Source organism: Musca autumnalis, unplaced genomic scaffold (genome assembly GCF_047663935.1).
Source record: "Musca autumnalis isolate F117 unplaced genomic scaffold, ASM4766393v1 scaffold_2, whole genome shotgun sequence".
In the NCBI taxonomy this organism is placed as follows: domain Eukaryota; kingdom Metazoa; phylum Arthropoda; class Insecta; order Diptera; family Muscidae; genus Musca; species Musca autumnalis.
The window spans coordinates 106,361,856-106,374,816 of record NW_027411755.1 but is presented as its reverse complement, the minus strand read 5'-3'; the positions used below and the strand labels follow the sequence as shown (position 1 = coordinate 106,374,816).

Here is a 12,961-nt window from a genome sequence, read left to right as displayed (position 1 = left end):
AAAATAAATGTGATTTTGTTAATAAAACAATAATTTTATTATTTTTAAGTGTTTTGGGAGTGTTTTATAGTGACATATTTCCAAAAAAATGCAATTCCACTTGAGAAACCAAAAGTGGTTTCATTCCGAAAAAATGTTTCGTTTTTCGGTTTCTGATGAAGCTAAATACGAAATCGATTTCACTTTGGATCGGAATTGGTTTCTGTGACATGCCTGTATATTGAAATTTTAATAAAGATGTTCTCCACTAAGAACGCCAATGATATTTTTTGCTACTAAGCAATAGATGGCGTTATGACTTAAAACGCACAGGACAACACCGCTTTAAGTCATATTCATCTTCTTTTCCATCAGGTAGCATAACCAAAGCTTTCCGGATATCAGAACTTATCAACTTGAACATGAGTATTTTTTTGGGCATCCACAGTCTACGACAAAGGTACATCAACCCTGATGCTGTTCGGCTGTGGTGATCATTCAAATAAATCCTACTTCTCACATCAACCACCAAAGAGCAGTGGATCACTTCGCTTTTGGTAGTTCGCCATTAGACAATCTCTGACATACACCGAGTTAAACTTAACCAGCACAGATTAGTCCCTCGATATATATGTAACAATAATGATTAATGTCATTAGTTGATCGACGTAATAAAAGTATCGCTTCATTGCTTAATGTGTTACAGGATGTTAAAAAATAAAAATGTCCTTTCCATTTAGTGGCTTAAGTTATAAAAACAAAATTGTATATATTTCGGTACCGAAAAAATATGTGTTCGTTTACTCAAAATTTGAACAAATTGTTACTGGATGTTGTTCGTCTACTCTACAGTACAATGCAAAAGATGTTAGCCGATTACAAAAAGTTACTGAACTTGTACAAATTGTTGAGTAAACGAACAGACCTAATATGATTTATTATCTCCAATTTTGACTTCAACATTATAAAGAACTGGGGGTGCTTTCCTTTGTTTTTATACAAACGATATATATATTTTACTTTCAATAGAACGCAATATAAAAATTTTGAAAATTCTATTATTCTTTCCCGCCATCACTTGCAGACATTTCGGGGGGGTGTTCTAATATCTGATCAATAAGTCCAATTTGTCTTGCTTCCTCTGGTGACATAAAATTATCTCTTTCCATGCGTTGGTATAAGACTTCATAAGGCTGTTTAGTGTGTTTTACATAAATTTGGGTTAGCTGCTTCTTCAACTTGACTATTTCCTCAGCTTGTATTTGTATATCCGTAGCTTGACCCTTAAATGAAAAACAATTATTAATACAAAATGGTTAAATATATAGGATTTGTTATTTATTGTCGTTTTATTAGGACGAAGGTTTTTATTTTCATGCAAGCAAAACAGCATATAAGCGGGGGATTCATATATCGAAATCCCGTTTATAAGCACAATATATACAAATCCATATAAGCATAATAGGTACATGTTTGAAAATCTCCCGGTTATAAGCACAAACAATGCACATATAAATTCCAATGAAAACCACAATTTTTTTTTTCTTATCATATAACTTCGTTTTTATTTAACAAAAAGAAAACCAAATTATTTAAAAACATAAGAAAACAAATTATCACACTTCTTTGTGTAGTATTAAGCACGGAGATCAATAGTTGTTAAGTATATTTAAAGAAAGAAGTAACTTCATCACTGTTTTTTCTGCTCGAAGCGACCAAATGTTTAGTCCGCACTATAGGGACTTGGGGGAACAAGTGTATGAAGGCTCTCCCAATAGAGTCAGTACGCCCAATGCGTACGTGTGGCCGTCAATAAATCAATGTAAAGAAATTAGAAATAAAACACAATAGTTTTATTAGTAAAAGGTTGGCTCAATTGCTCAGAATAATTATGTACAACGATATGCTTACGATAAAGCGCGGGTGTTGCTTGCAAGTCAAACAGTCGATCGATCTTATTCTGTTTACTAGCAAAGTGCTCGTTACTTCGTATGCGGAAAGGATATAAAAAAAATAAACAATATATAATATGGAAATGGCGAACATTGAAATTTTTATTATACTTATACCAATTTTAATCAATATTTATTGTTATTTTAGTACTGTTCGTACCGCTTTAGTTTGATTTTCAAAAAGATCAGCCATATCTCACCCTTACATGTTAACAGCTAGACCAACATTGTACACCAATACTCACACTAAATCCAAAAAATACAGATTCCAGCACTGTCCCTACACCCAATAGTACGATTTTCCAAAACTACCTCAATCCTTCCCTGCACCAGTAACCTTAATTCAAATTGTACCATTTGGTATATTTCGTAGCCATAAGTACGAATTTCAAAAACTACCTCCATGTCTCAATCCTACACTCCAATCGTAGTCTTAACAAATTCCAGGATTCCAGCTCTATCCGTTCCTCCAAATATCCACTGTACCAAATTTAGTACCATTTAGTACTTTTCGTACCCATAAGTACGAATTTCCAAAACTACCTCAATCCTACACTTCAACAATAATCTCAATTCCAAATTTCAGGATTCCAGATTCCAAATCCCAATTGTACCAAATTTAATACTTTTCGTTCCCAGAAGTTCGAATTTCCAAAACTACAACAATCCTACACTCCAACAGAAATCTCAATTCCACATTAGAGGATTCTAGGTCTATCCGTTGACCCCAACCCAAATTATATCAAAATTTGGGGCTTTTCGTATCCATAAGAACGAATTTCCAAACTACCTCAATCCTACACTTCAACATTAATCTCAGTTACGAATTTAAGGTTTCCTGCTCTATTGGTTCACCTAAATCCAAACTGAACCAAATTTAGTATTTTTCTTACCCGTAAGTAAGAATTTGTGAAACTAACTCCATCTTACACCCCAACAGCAAGCGTAATTCTAAATTTCATTATTCCACCTCTGTTCGTTCACCCAAATCCAAATTTGGTACTTTTTAGTACCACTTAGTACTTTTCGCAACCTTAAGTACGAATTTTCTAAACAATTTCCATTATACAATCCAATCCAATCTTATACTCCAGCAGCAATTTTTATTCCAAATTTCAGAAATTCAGCTCTATCCGATGACCTCAATCTTAATTGTACCAAATTTATTATTTTTCGTAACCCATAAGTACGAATTTCCAAACTATCGCCATACTACAACATCAATCTTAATTCAAAATTTCAGGATTCCAGCTCTATCCGTTCAACCTAAATCCAAATTGTATAAAATTTAGTACCATATAGTACTTGTCGTACCCATAAGTACGAATTTTCAAAACTGCTTCCATTCTACTATCTAACAGTATCCTTAATTCAAAATTTCAGGATTCCAGCTCATTCCGCTCAACCTAAATCCAAATTGTACACAATTTAGTACCATTTAGTACTTATCGTACCCATAAGTACGAATTTTCAAAACTGCTTCCATTCTACTCTCTAATAGCAGTCTTAAAACAATTTTCAGGATTCCAGCTCTATCCGTTCGCCCAAATCATAATTGTACCAAATTTAGTACCATTTAGTACTTTTCGTACCCATAAGTACGAATTTTCAAAACTACTTCCGTTCTACTCTCCGACAGTAGCCTTAGTACAAACTTTCAGGATTCCAGCTCCATCCGTTCGCCCAAATCGTAATTGTTCCAAATTTAGTTCCATTTAGTACTTTTCGTACCCATAAGTACGAATTTTCAAAACTACTTCCATTCTACCCTTCAACTGTAGCCTTAATTCACACTTTCAGGATTCCAGGTCTATCCGTTCAACTTAAATCCAAATTGTACAAAATTTAGTACCATTTAGTACTTGTCGTACCCATAAGTACGAATTTTCAAAGCTACTTCCATTCTAATCTAATAATATAACAGCAGCCTTAATTAAAATTTCAGGATTCCGGCTTTATCCTTTCGCACAAATCGTGATTGTACCAAATTTAGTTCTTTTCGTACCCATAAGTACAATTTTTCAAAACTACTTCCATTCTACCCTCCAACTGTAGCCTTCATACAAATTTTCAGAATTCGAGCTCCATCCGTTCAACCTAAATCCAAATTGTACCAAATTTAGTACCATTTAGTACTTTTCGTACCCATAAGTACCAATTTTCAAAACTACTTCCATTCTCCTCTCCAGCAGTAGCCTTAATTCAAAATTTCAGGATTCCAGCTCTATCCGTTCGCCCAAATCATAATTGTACCAAATTTAGTACCATTTAGTACTTTTTGTACACACGTGTACACTTTTCCTAAACCACCTCCTTATGTCAACCTTATGTTAACCTTTATTCTCACACCAAATTTCAACCTTTAAACTTTATCCGTTCACAAAATACGAATTGGTACCAAATTTAGTACACTTTAGTACTTTTCGTACACTTATAGTTCCAATTTCTAAAAAACCTTTAGCACATCTTTCCTACACTCCATCAGTGACCTTCATTCCAAATTTCAAAGTTCTACCTCTACCGGTTCGCCAAATACAAACGGTACCATATTTAGTACCTCTTGGTACTTTTCGTACCATTCCAGTTCGAATTTTCAAAAACCCAGCCTTATCTGACCCCTACGGACCAAGAGAGAACCACACACAAAATTTCAAGATTCTAGCTTCAGCTGTTTCTTCTGGGCGTTGATGAATCAGTCAGTAAGTCAGTCAGTCAATCACTTCACTCTTTTATTAATATAGATTTTTGTTATGTTTTGTGTTGACATCTGCATGGATGCTTCAAGAGGGCGGTTGTCAAGTGAATATTCGTTGAAATCTCTCATACTATTACAGGGGTGTAATAAATGGGTATGAGGAAATTTCAACGAATACACCTATGCAATTCATAGGACCAATTTAAATGAAATAATCAATTCTAACTTAAACATTTGCCGCCTCCCTTGAAACATCCAAATGTTTTAACAGATTCGACTAATAAGCAATCGTATAAAAGTACTCAGCATTAGTATAGTGCAGGCGTGAGCAATAACCTTTTACATTTTTTCAAACAATTTTTTTCTTTTTTTTAGCATATCATTTTTTCAAAAACATTCTTACATGCTAAACGATGGGGCCATTAGGGACCCCGCGGTAAATATGGCCATTAGGGACCATATGATATGCTTACAAACTAAACGATGGGACATTAGGGACCCGCGGTAATTATGGTCATTAGGGACTATGGAGACGATGGGCCATTAGTGACCCCGCGAACGATAGCGCAACGTGAGCTAACGTGCGTTATGTTTGTTTGGGGCCGCTTTACAACTATTTTCCGTACGATCTACGAGAGCAACAATTTACGTGACAGTGCCTGTAGTAATCCATCCAAATGATGTATTTTGAGCGAGCAGTGAACCAGTGAACCGAAAGTCGAAAAGTGTGACCTTTAATTATCTTCGGGTACAAATCTGCCCCTATGAAAATATCTACGTGGCGCGATTCGTCGAATTGAGGATCTGCCAAAACTATATTTGACAAATCCGACTTAAGGACCGAAGTGACCGAAAAGGTTGAAGTTTTCGATATGAAACCTACAACCAACTCCGAAGTCTCAAAAGTAGACGACCTGTCAGCACAATGACGAAGTTTCAACGAACAACTTGTACGACATGTAGCTGCGACAGTACTATTAACTCCAGATATTGTCGATTTATTGGTTTGAACCTGGAGTCCCAGATCCTTCTGAAGTCGTTCCGAAATGAAAGACGACTCAGAAGCGGGGTCGATCAACGCCCTAGCAGGAAAAGAAGCAACCTGATGAACGATATTCACCAGCGCTGTTCCCAATATAGCTTTTCCTGACTGACTGACGTGAAAGGATTTTCGAACAAAATTATCGACCGATGTCGATGGAGCGCTAGATGTAGACGAAGAATTATTACTATCTAATATCCTAGGTCGAAAGGTGGAAGCTGAAGCAGACAACTTCGAACTTCTGGGAGTCACACTGCTCACAATAGAGCGATCTCTGTGCAATAGAGTATGATGTCTCTGATTGCACTTTCGACAACAACGACTAGCACAATTTTTGACTTCGTGTCCCTTCCGTAGGCAATTCACACACACACGATGTTTTTTGACCAATTTAAATCTTTCCAACGGCGTACAATTTACGAACCGCTGGCAAACATTTAATTTGTGTTGTTGCTCTGTACAAAAAACGCAACAAGTATTAGGAGACGAACGAAGAGGTGTCGAAAAGTGTTTGGGACTGGGAGAAGAGTGAGGAGAAGAAGTACAAGATTTAGGAGACACTTTACAAGTCGAATTATACAAAGTGCCAACACTTCTCATTTCATGCAAACACAGAAGAGTTCGAATTCTCTCTGTCAATAATGCATCTAATTCTTTCCAAATTGAAAGACGAGACTTATTTGTCAAACTTTGCTCTCATAAAGCGTGTGTGATCTTAGGCAATTTTTGTAAACAAATGAAGAACACGATCGGATCCCAATTATCCGTTGGTACATCATAAATTGCCATTGCAGAAAGACAACTAGTGATCCCACGTTGTATTGACTACAGTCCCGAACTAGTTTCCTGATTTAGTACAGGAAGCGAAAACAATGATTTCAATTAATTGTGGACAAGCAACCGTGGATTATCAAATGTGGAATTCAAATCATTCCACGCACGGTCGAAACTCCTATGAGTCACAGGAAACTTCGAGACGATTTCTCGAGCCTCACCACTAGTTTTACTCACCAGATGACAAAAGCGTTCAATATCAGTCAACTGGGAGTTATTTATATAAACCGCACTGAACAAATCTCTGAAAGTGGACCAATTTAGAATATTTCCATCGAAAACCTCAACATCCAAAGGAGGTAACGCAAGATTATGAATATTATCAAAATTTGTGGGATCAGCAACGATGTTTGTGCCTATTCTAGGATTCCCAATGCTAAATATTGTAGAGCTAGATGCCTGTGTTCCCACATCACGAGAATGATGGGACGACAAACTCACGTTTTTAACATTTACGTCACAGGACTGTTTTTTTTCCGAAGAAATATAGCTTGGATGTTTTGTTAAGTAATCTTCCGTACTACCTAATGTGTTCGGAGACATTTTAGCAGTACTACTAAATCCTGACAACAAACTATTTATCTTTGAAGAACAATTAACATATGTTTGATGCGACTCCTCATAAATGGAATGAAGTTTCTCGGGATTATCTATACGAGAGAGGCATTTTTGAAAAGTTTCCTGAAAGGTATTCCACAATTTTTCAATTTCCTCACTCCAAACTTCGAGGCCATAAATGTCAAGTTCGTCTTCCTCTAATTTACTGAAGTGTTCAGTGAATGTCACGATAGACTTGGAAGCACGAATTAATAAATATGGAGGAGTGAAGGCCATATTAGTCAAAAAAGACAAAGTAAACCAACAAAATGGTGAATGAAATTTAACAGCAAAAATGAATGTCTATTAAATGTATTACTTTCCTCAAAAGGATAAATTCTCAAACTACCAATTGTAGCGTGCTGATTTAAAATCGGAAATTGAAACAATATTCAAAATCTCAAAAACTAACCAAAGTTTGCAAACCAAGGCAATAAAAATCCAATTGACAACTATTTGCCTAAAAATGCAATAAGAAATTTAGTTCAATATTTAAATTCCAAAATAATGTAAAATTTGTAAACTACCATATAATTTTCAAAATTATTACCAAAAACAGCATGAGGCGATGTTAATTTGCCGTGAAAGTTAATACTAAATATCTGCTATCGACCTAAAGGACACGAACTGACTACCGATTGTAGTGTATTTGTGCCAAAAAATATAACTGGAAATTCGAACAATATCAGAATTCTAAAAAAATATAAAATTCGGAAAAATATTTGTACAAAATGCCCTACACGAGAAAACGATCAATTGTAGGGTGCATGCAATATCAAATTTATACAAATAACCACCGAATGTAGTGTATTTGTGTCCAAAAATTCAACAAAAATTTGAAACTATATTGAAATTCCAAAAATATACAAATCGCAATAAATATTTTTAAATAACGCCCTACACAAGAATAGATCCAATTGACCGATTGTAGGGTGCACGCAATTCCAAAATGTCCAAAAATATTAAAATGTTCCCTGACACCGATTTATTATATTTACCATAAAATATAATATGTGTCACAGTACTAATTTACTGACCGGGTACTGTGTAATAATACACCGGCGGGTTACTGTGCAATAAAAACTGACCGACTAGACGGAACAACCAAGCGACGATGCTGTGTATGTAGCTATACTAACGTGTGTGTACCAGAACAGAAGGGACCACGAATAGGCCGTGCAGTGTAAATATGTAACCGATGTATTTATGAAAATATGTTTGTATATTAACACTGCTAAAGCGAAACGTAATCAATGCAAATTAGAAATATTTAATGGAATATTTTCTACTCCTTTTGCAACAACAATAAGAAGCAGGTAAACGACAAATTAGAAGAAAATAAACAAAAATTAAAGCGAAATATTTAGAAGCAAATATTTATTATTTTTGTTTTGATTTTGTTATTCCCGTATGTCTGTCCAAGATTTGGACTTTGACCGATTAACAAAAAAGGGAATATGTGACGTTGCAAAACGACCAAACAAACAAACGAACACTTGTTTTTTATTTATGTTGATGCTCACTATGCACTATACGTACCGATAATAGTAAGCAGCAATATGATTGTGGACTGTATTTTAGTGGGATTCCAGAAGTAAACCAATTCACTAGAGGATCCGGCTCGAAGGACCAAATGTTTGTTCGGCTCGAAGCGACCAAATGTTTAGTCCGCACTATGGGGACTTGGGGGAACAAGTGTATGAAGGCTCTCCCAATAGAGCCAGTACGCCCAATGCGTACGTGTGGCCGTCAATAAATCAATGTAAAGAAATTAGAAATAAAACACAATAGTTTAATTAGTAAAAGGTTGGCTCAATTGCCGTATTTATTTATTGGTAAACAATATTACCTTTCAGAATAATTATGTACAACGATATGTACGCGATGCTTACGATAAAGCCCGGGTGTTGCTTGCAAGTCAAGCGGTCGATCGATCTTATTTTGTTTATTTATGTTATGTTTTGACATCTGCATGGATGCTTCAAGAGGGCGGTTGTCAAGTGAATATTCGTTGAAATCTCTCATATTATTACAGGGGTGTAATAAACGGGTATGAGGAGATTTCAACGAATACACCTGTGCAATTCATAGGACCAATTTAAATAAAATAATCAATTCTAACTTAAACAATCACTTTTATTATTATTCAAAAGTCGGTTATTTTTGACTGTACGTACATTTTACATAGTCCAAAATAGTATTGCTCTATGTTTTCTATTTCATGAAAAAATTGATTGGTTGGCATCATCGATTTACGAAGAATACTTATTGCATTTATAACTTTTTTGGAGAGCATCTTATTCCCTATTTGATTATTTTCATAATTTATAATTCATCGCCCTCCGACATAACTTCTCTAATGATATCTTCGTCCCTTGGCTCTCCATAACATTGTAGGTTGTTATCAGATTGCACGAAATTTTCAAATTCTTCATTTTCCGCGGATATTTAAAAATTTGCAGTGCAAGTCAAAAGTTCATATATTTAATCTCAGTATTATGAATAGCTACCAGAAGCCAGCCAGTAGATGGGGTAAATTACTTGTTTATTTTTATTGCAATTTTTTCGCTAAAAATGAATAAAAACCAACAGTAATCAGACTCTTTTCACTCTTCCAGAACACTCTCATCTATACATTGGCATCACCCTCTACATCTCCATCCTATCTGTCAACATCTCCTACACTCACCATCATCTCATCACCTCTACCCTATCATCCTCATCTCATAAACTACATCAACACTCTAATCTTAAGCAATAGCCCACACAGGATGAACACAATGGACCAACGGTCTCCGAGTGGAGCAGTCACCTATACCACTAGATGGCTACGCATTCTTAAACCTAACCTAACCTTAACCTAAGACCCTCAGCACTGTTGAGAGAGATGAGAATTTTCGAAATGTCGTTAGAAAAAGAAGATATAGCTTTCTCTAATTCTGAAACTTTAGAGAAGTTTTGTTGGTCGGCTGGGATGGAGTTATCTGTCTTGGACTTGCTACGGGATGCTGATTCATACTCATTGGAGCTGTAACTTTGCTATACTTAATATTGAAAATTTTCCTGTTTATTACATCTTGGACATTACTTTTTGGTACATTTTTATGCTTCGAAAGACATGGAAATTCACTGGTGTATTCACTATCAGACAAACCCTGATAATAATTCGAGAAACAGGGTATTTTTGCATAACTTCTTTTCTGGAAAGATTCGATAATGTCATGACACTTTTAATATTTCCATCTGCTTTCCATGCTAAACATGTATTTTTATCTGTATTTGAAAATTTTGCCTTTTAATTTCTCGTTGGAGTCGAGCTTGATGATCAATCAATAATGCAAGTGAAAAAGGAAAGCCGACGATTCGAACCCACACGCCCACCACTATGGGACATGACATGTTTCGCCTTTGGTAATGAAGGCTCCTCAGACATATCGGATGTGAGACGGCTTTGCTATCATCTAACTTTTACTCTTTCAAATGCATTTGTTTTTTTTACAACAACAATGGGGGTTTTCCCATTTAGTTGTGCTTTTATGACAAACTCTTAGCGCTGCCTTTGAAAGTAATGAGTTTGTCTCTGAACGCTAACACGCCGTGACAACACCTTTTTCCTGTGTTTTTCAAGGTCGTGGGTTCAAACCCCAGTCTGGCTCTGCTGATTTTATCTTTATTTGAAATTTTTGCCTTTGACATGACAAGTTTCGCCTTTGGTAATGAAGGCTCCTTAGACATATCGAATTTGGGAAGGCTTCGCTATCATCTAACTTTTACTCTTTCAAATGCATTTTTTTTTTGTTTTTTACAACAATGGGGGGTTTTCGCATTTAGTTGTGCTTTCATGAAACGCTTAGCGCTGCCTTTGAAAGTAATGAGTTTGGCTCTGAACGCTAACACGCCGTGACAACACTCTTTTCCTGTGTTTTTCAAGGACGTTCAAACCCCAGCCTGGCTCAGCTGATCTTATTTTTATTTGAAAATTTTGTCGAACCGGTGGCACATATAAGTCTGAAGTTATTCTGGAACCACACATATAAATTTCTGTTGGTATACCATCATATATTATACATATTTTTACAGTTTCTGTTGGAACTTCCACTTCCACTTTGTGAATCTATAGATCGATACCAGTAGTGCGATTCTGCAACTCATTTTTTGAGTTACCGACAAAAATCGGTAAAATAAAAATGCTTATAATTTCGGTAATTAACGATATTTTTCGGTAAATTAGCGACCAAAAAAAAGTATTCGTAAAGTTCTACCGACAGAAAAAGTGTTGTCAACTTTTATTTTAACTTTTCATTCACAATTTTGGGTTTTAATTTTACTCAAAAAATGAGTTAGAGAATCGCATTACAGATCTATATCATTGTTGGTTTTGATTTCATATCTAATGGTAGTACCCAAAATGGATGTTGGAACATTCCTGATAACATAATAGCGTTGCACAAATCTTTCCGGGATGAAAGCATTAAAACCGTGTGCTTCTGGGTCAGATGCAAATTAATTAGCCGAATCTCTGTTATTGAACGTAAATTTGAATAAATTATATACAATACATTTGCACACATAATTAATAATGTGGATATTCACTAATTTCGCATACACATGAAGTTCACAAATTGGTCCTTCTAAAGCTAACCTGCGCTTCAGTTGAGGCAAAGACCAAGAATGGTCCTGGATGATGTTGCGGATACATACTAGACTCGTTTTTGTTCGAATTAAGATTGTGTTCGGTTTCCTTTATGGTTTCCATTCTGGTGTTTGTGAGCGGTGTATTTGTTGTATTGGTATGTATGTTTTAAAGTTGATCACCATTTACATATTTAAAACTCTTATTTCGATTTTTTATCCCTTAAAGGAGACGGCGGCAAAGGAGTAGGTTTCCCACCTGCCTCCATTACGAAGAAATTTTTACTGAATAATTTCACAGAAACCAATAATTTGTGAAATAAATAATTTTACAAAAACAAAAAACACCAGTGCTTTTATTTTGTTGTTTTTGGCACATGATGGTTTGTTTGGCTGTTGTTGTGAGAAAAATATTGTGGCCAGCGCAAGTAAGTCAAACATCAACAGGTGTTGAAAAACGACTGCTTGACATCTTAACAAAAAATATATCATTAAAAAAGTGTTTTTTAAGCTTTCATTTGATACCCATATCGGTTCAGAAAATCCGGTTATGTATCCGGTTTTTTACAGGTTACCGGTTATGACCGCCGGCAAATTTTTACATTTTCTTAATCAGGGCATCGAGATCTATCTATGGTAAACATTTCAGATTAATCCGACAGTTATAGTTAAACTAGGAATAAACCGCAAAGACTTCATTCAATACTCGAAATCTTGAAATTTTCCTACAAAAATGAATTGATTTTATATTTTTCTATTTTCCTTCTAAAAATTATATTGACAATTTGAAAATAAACACAATTCACCAGACTGATGGGTTGTTCATTTTAAAATCAAAACAATTTTGATTTTCATCAGTCTTGAAAAACTCACATATATGTACATTACCAAATTTTCAAAAAGTTACACATACTATCAAAAATGCTGTCGGGCAGACTGATGGTGAATGGAGGCCTTAAAAAGTTTTATTGGAGTAGTCCTCAATCTTTCACATACACTTGCTATATTTATGCATAGGAGTAGTTCATTACTTTTTTGAACAGACTGGGTAATAGTCGTGTATACATATCAGTTTATTTATTTACTCGCTATCAGTACATAGAAAGCCATGTATTGTGAGATTACAATTAAAATTTAGATACCATGGCAGGAAGCCATTAAGAAAATGAATTCAATTTACGAAAGTGGTAGTTTCGCCTTATCAACATGCATTTTTGGAAAAATAGATCC

At 35.2% G+C, this 12,961-nt stretch overlaps 1 protein-coding gene across 1 annotated transcript in view; it reads right to left on the bottom strand.

Moving 5' to 3' along the window:
* Nucleotides 1–961: 961 nt before the first annotated feature.
* ClpP (Caseinolytic protease proteolytic subunit) overlaps nt 962–12,961 on the bottom strand; it is a 31,967-nt gene continuing 19,967 nt past the window's right edge. Inside the window, exon 3 of the mRNA XM_073968680.1 lies at nt 962–1,262. Within this exon, the coding sequence (XP_073824781.1) occupies nt 1,038–1,262 (225 nt within the window). The 3' untranslated portion in view covers nt 962–1,037. The remainder of the gene's footprint in view (nt 1,263–12,961) is intronic.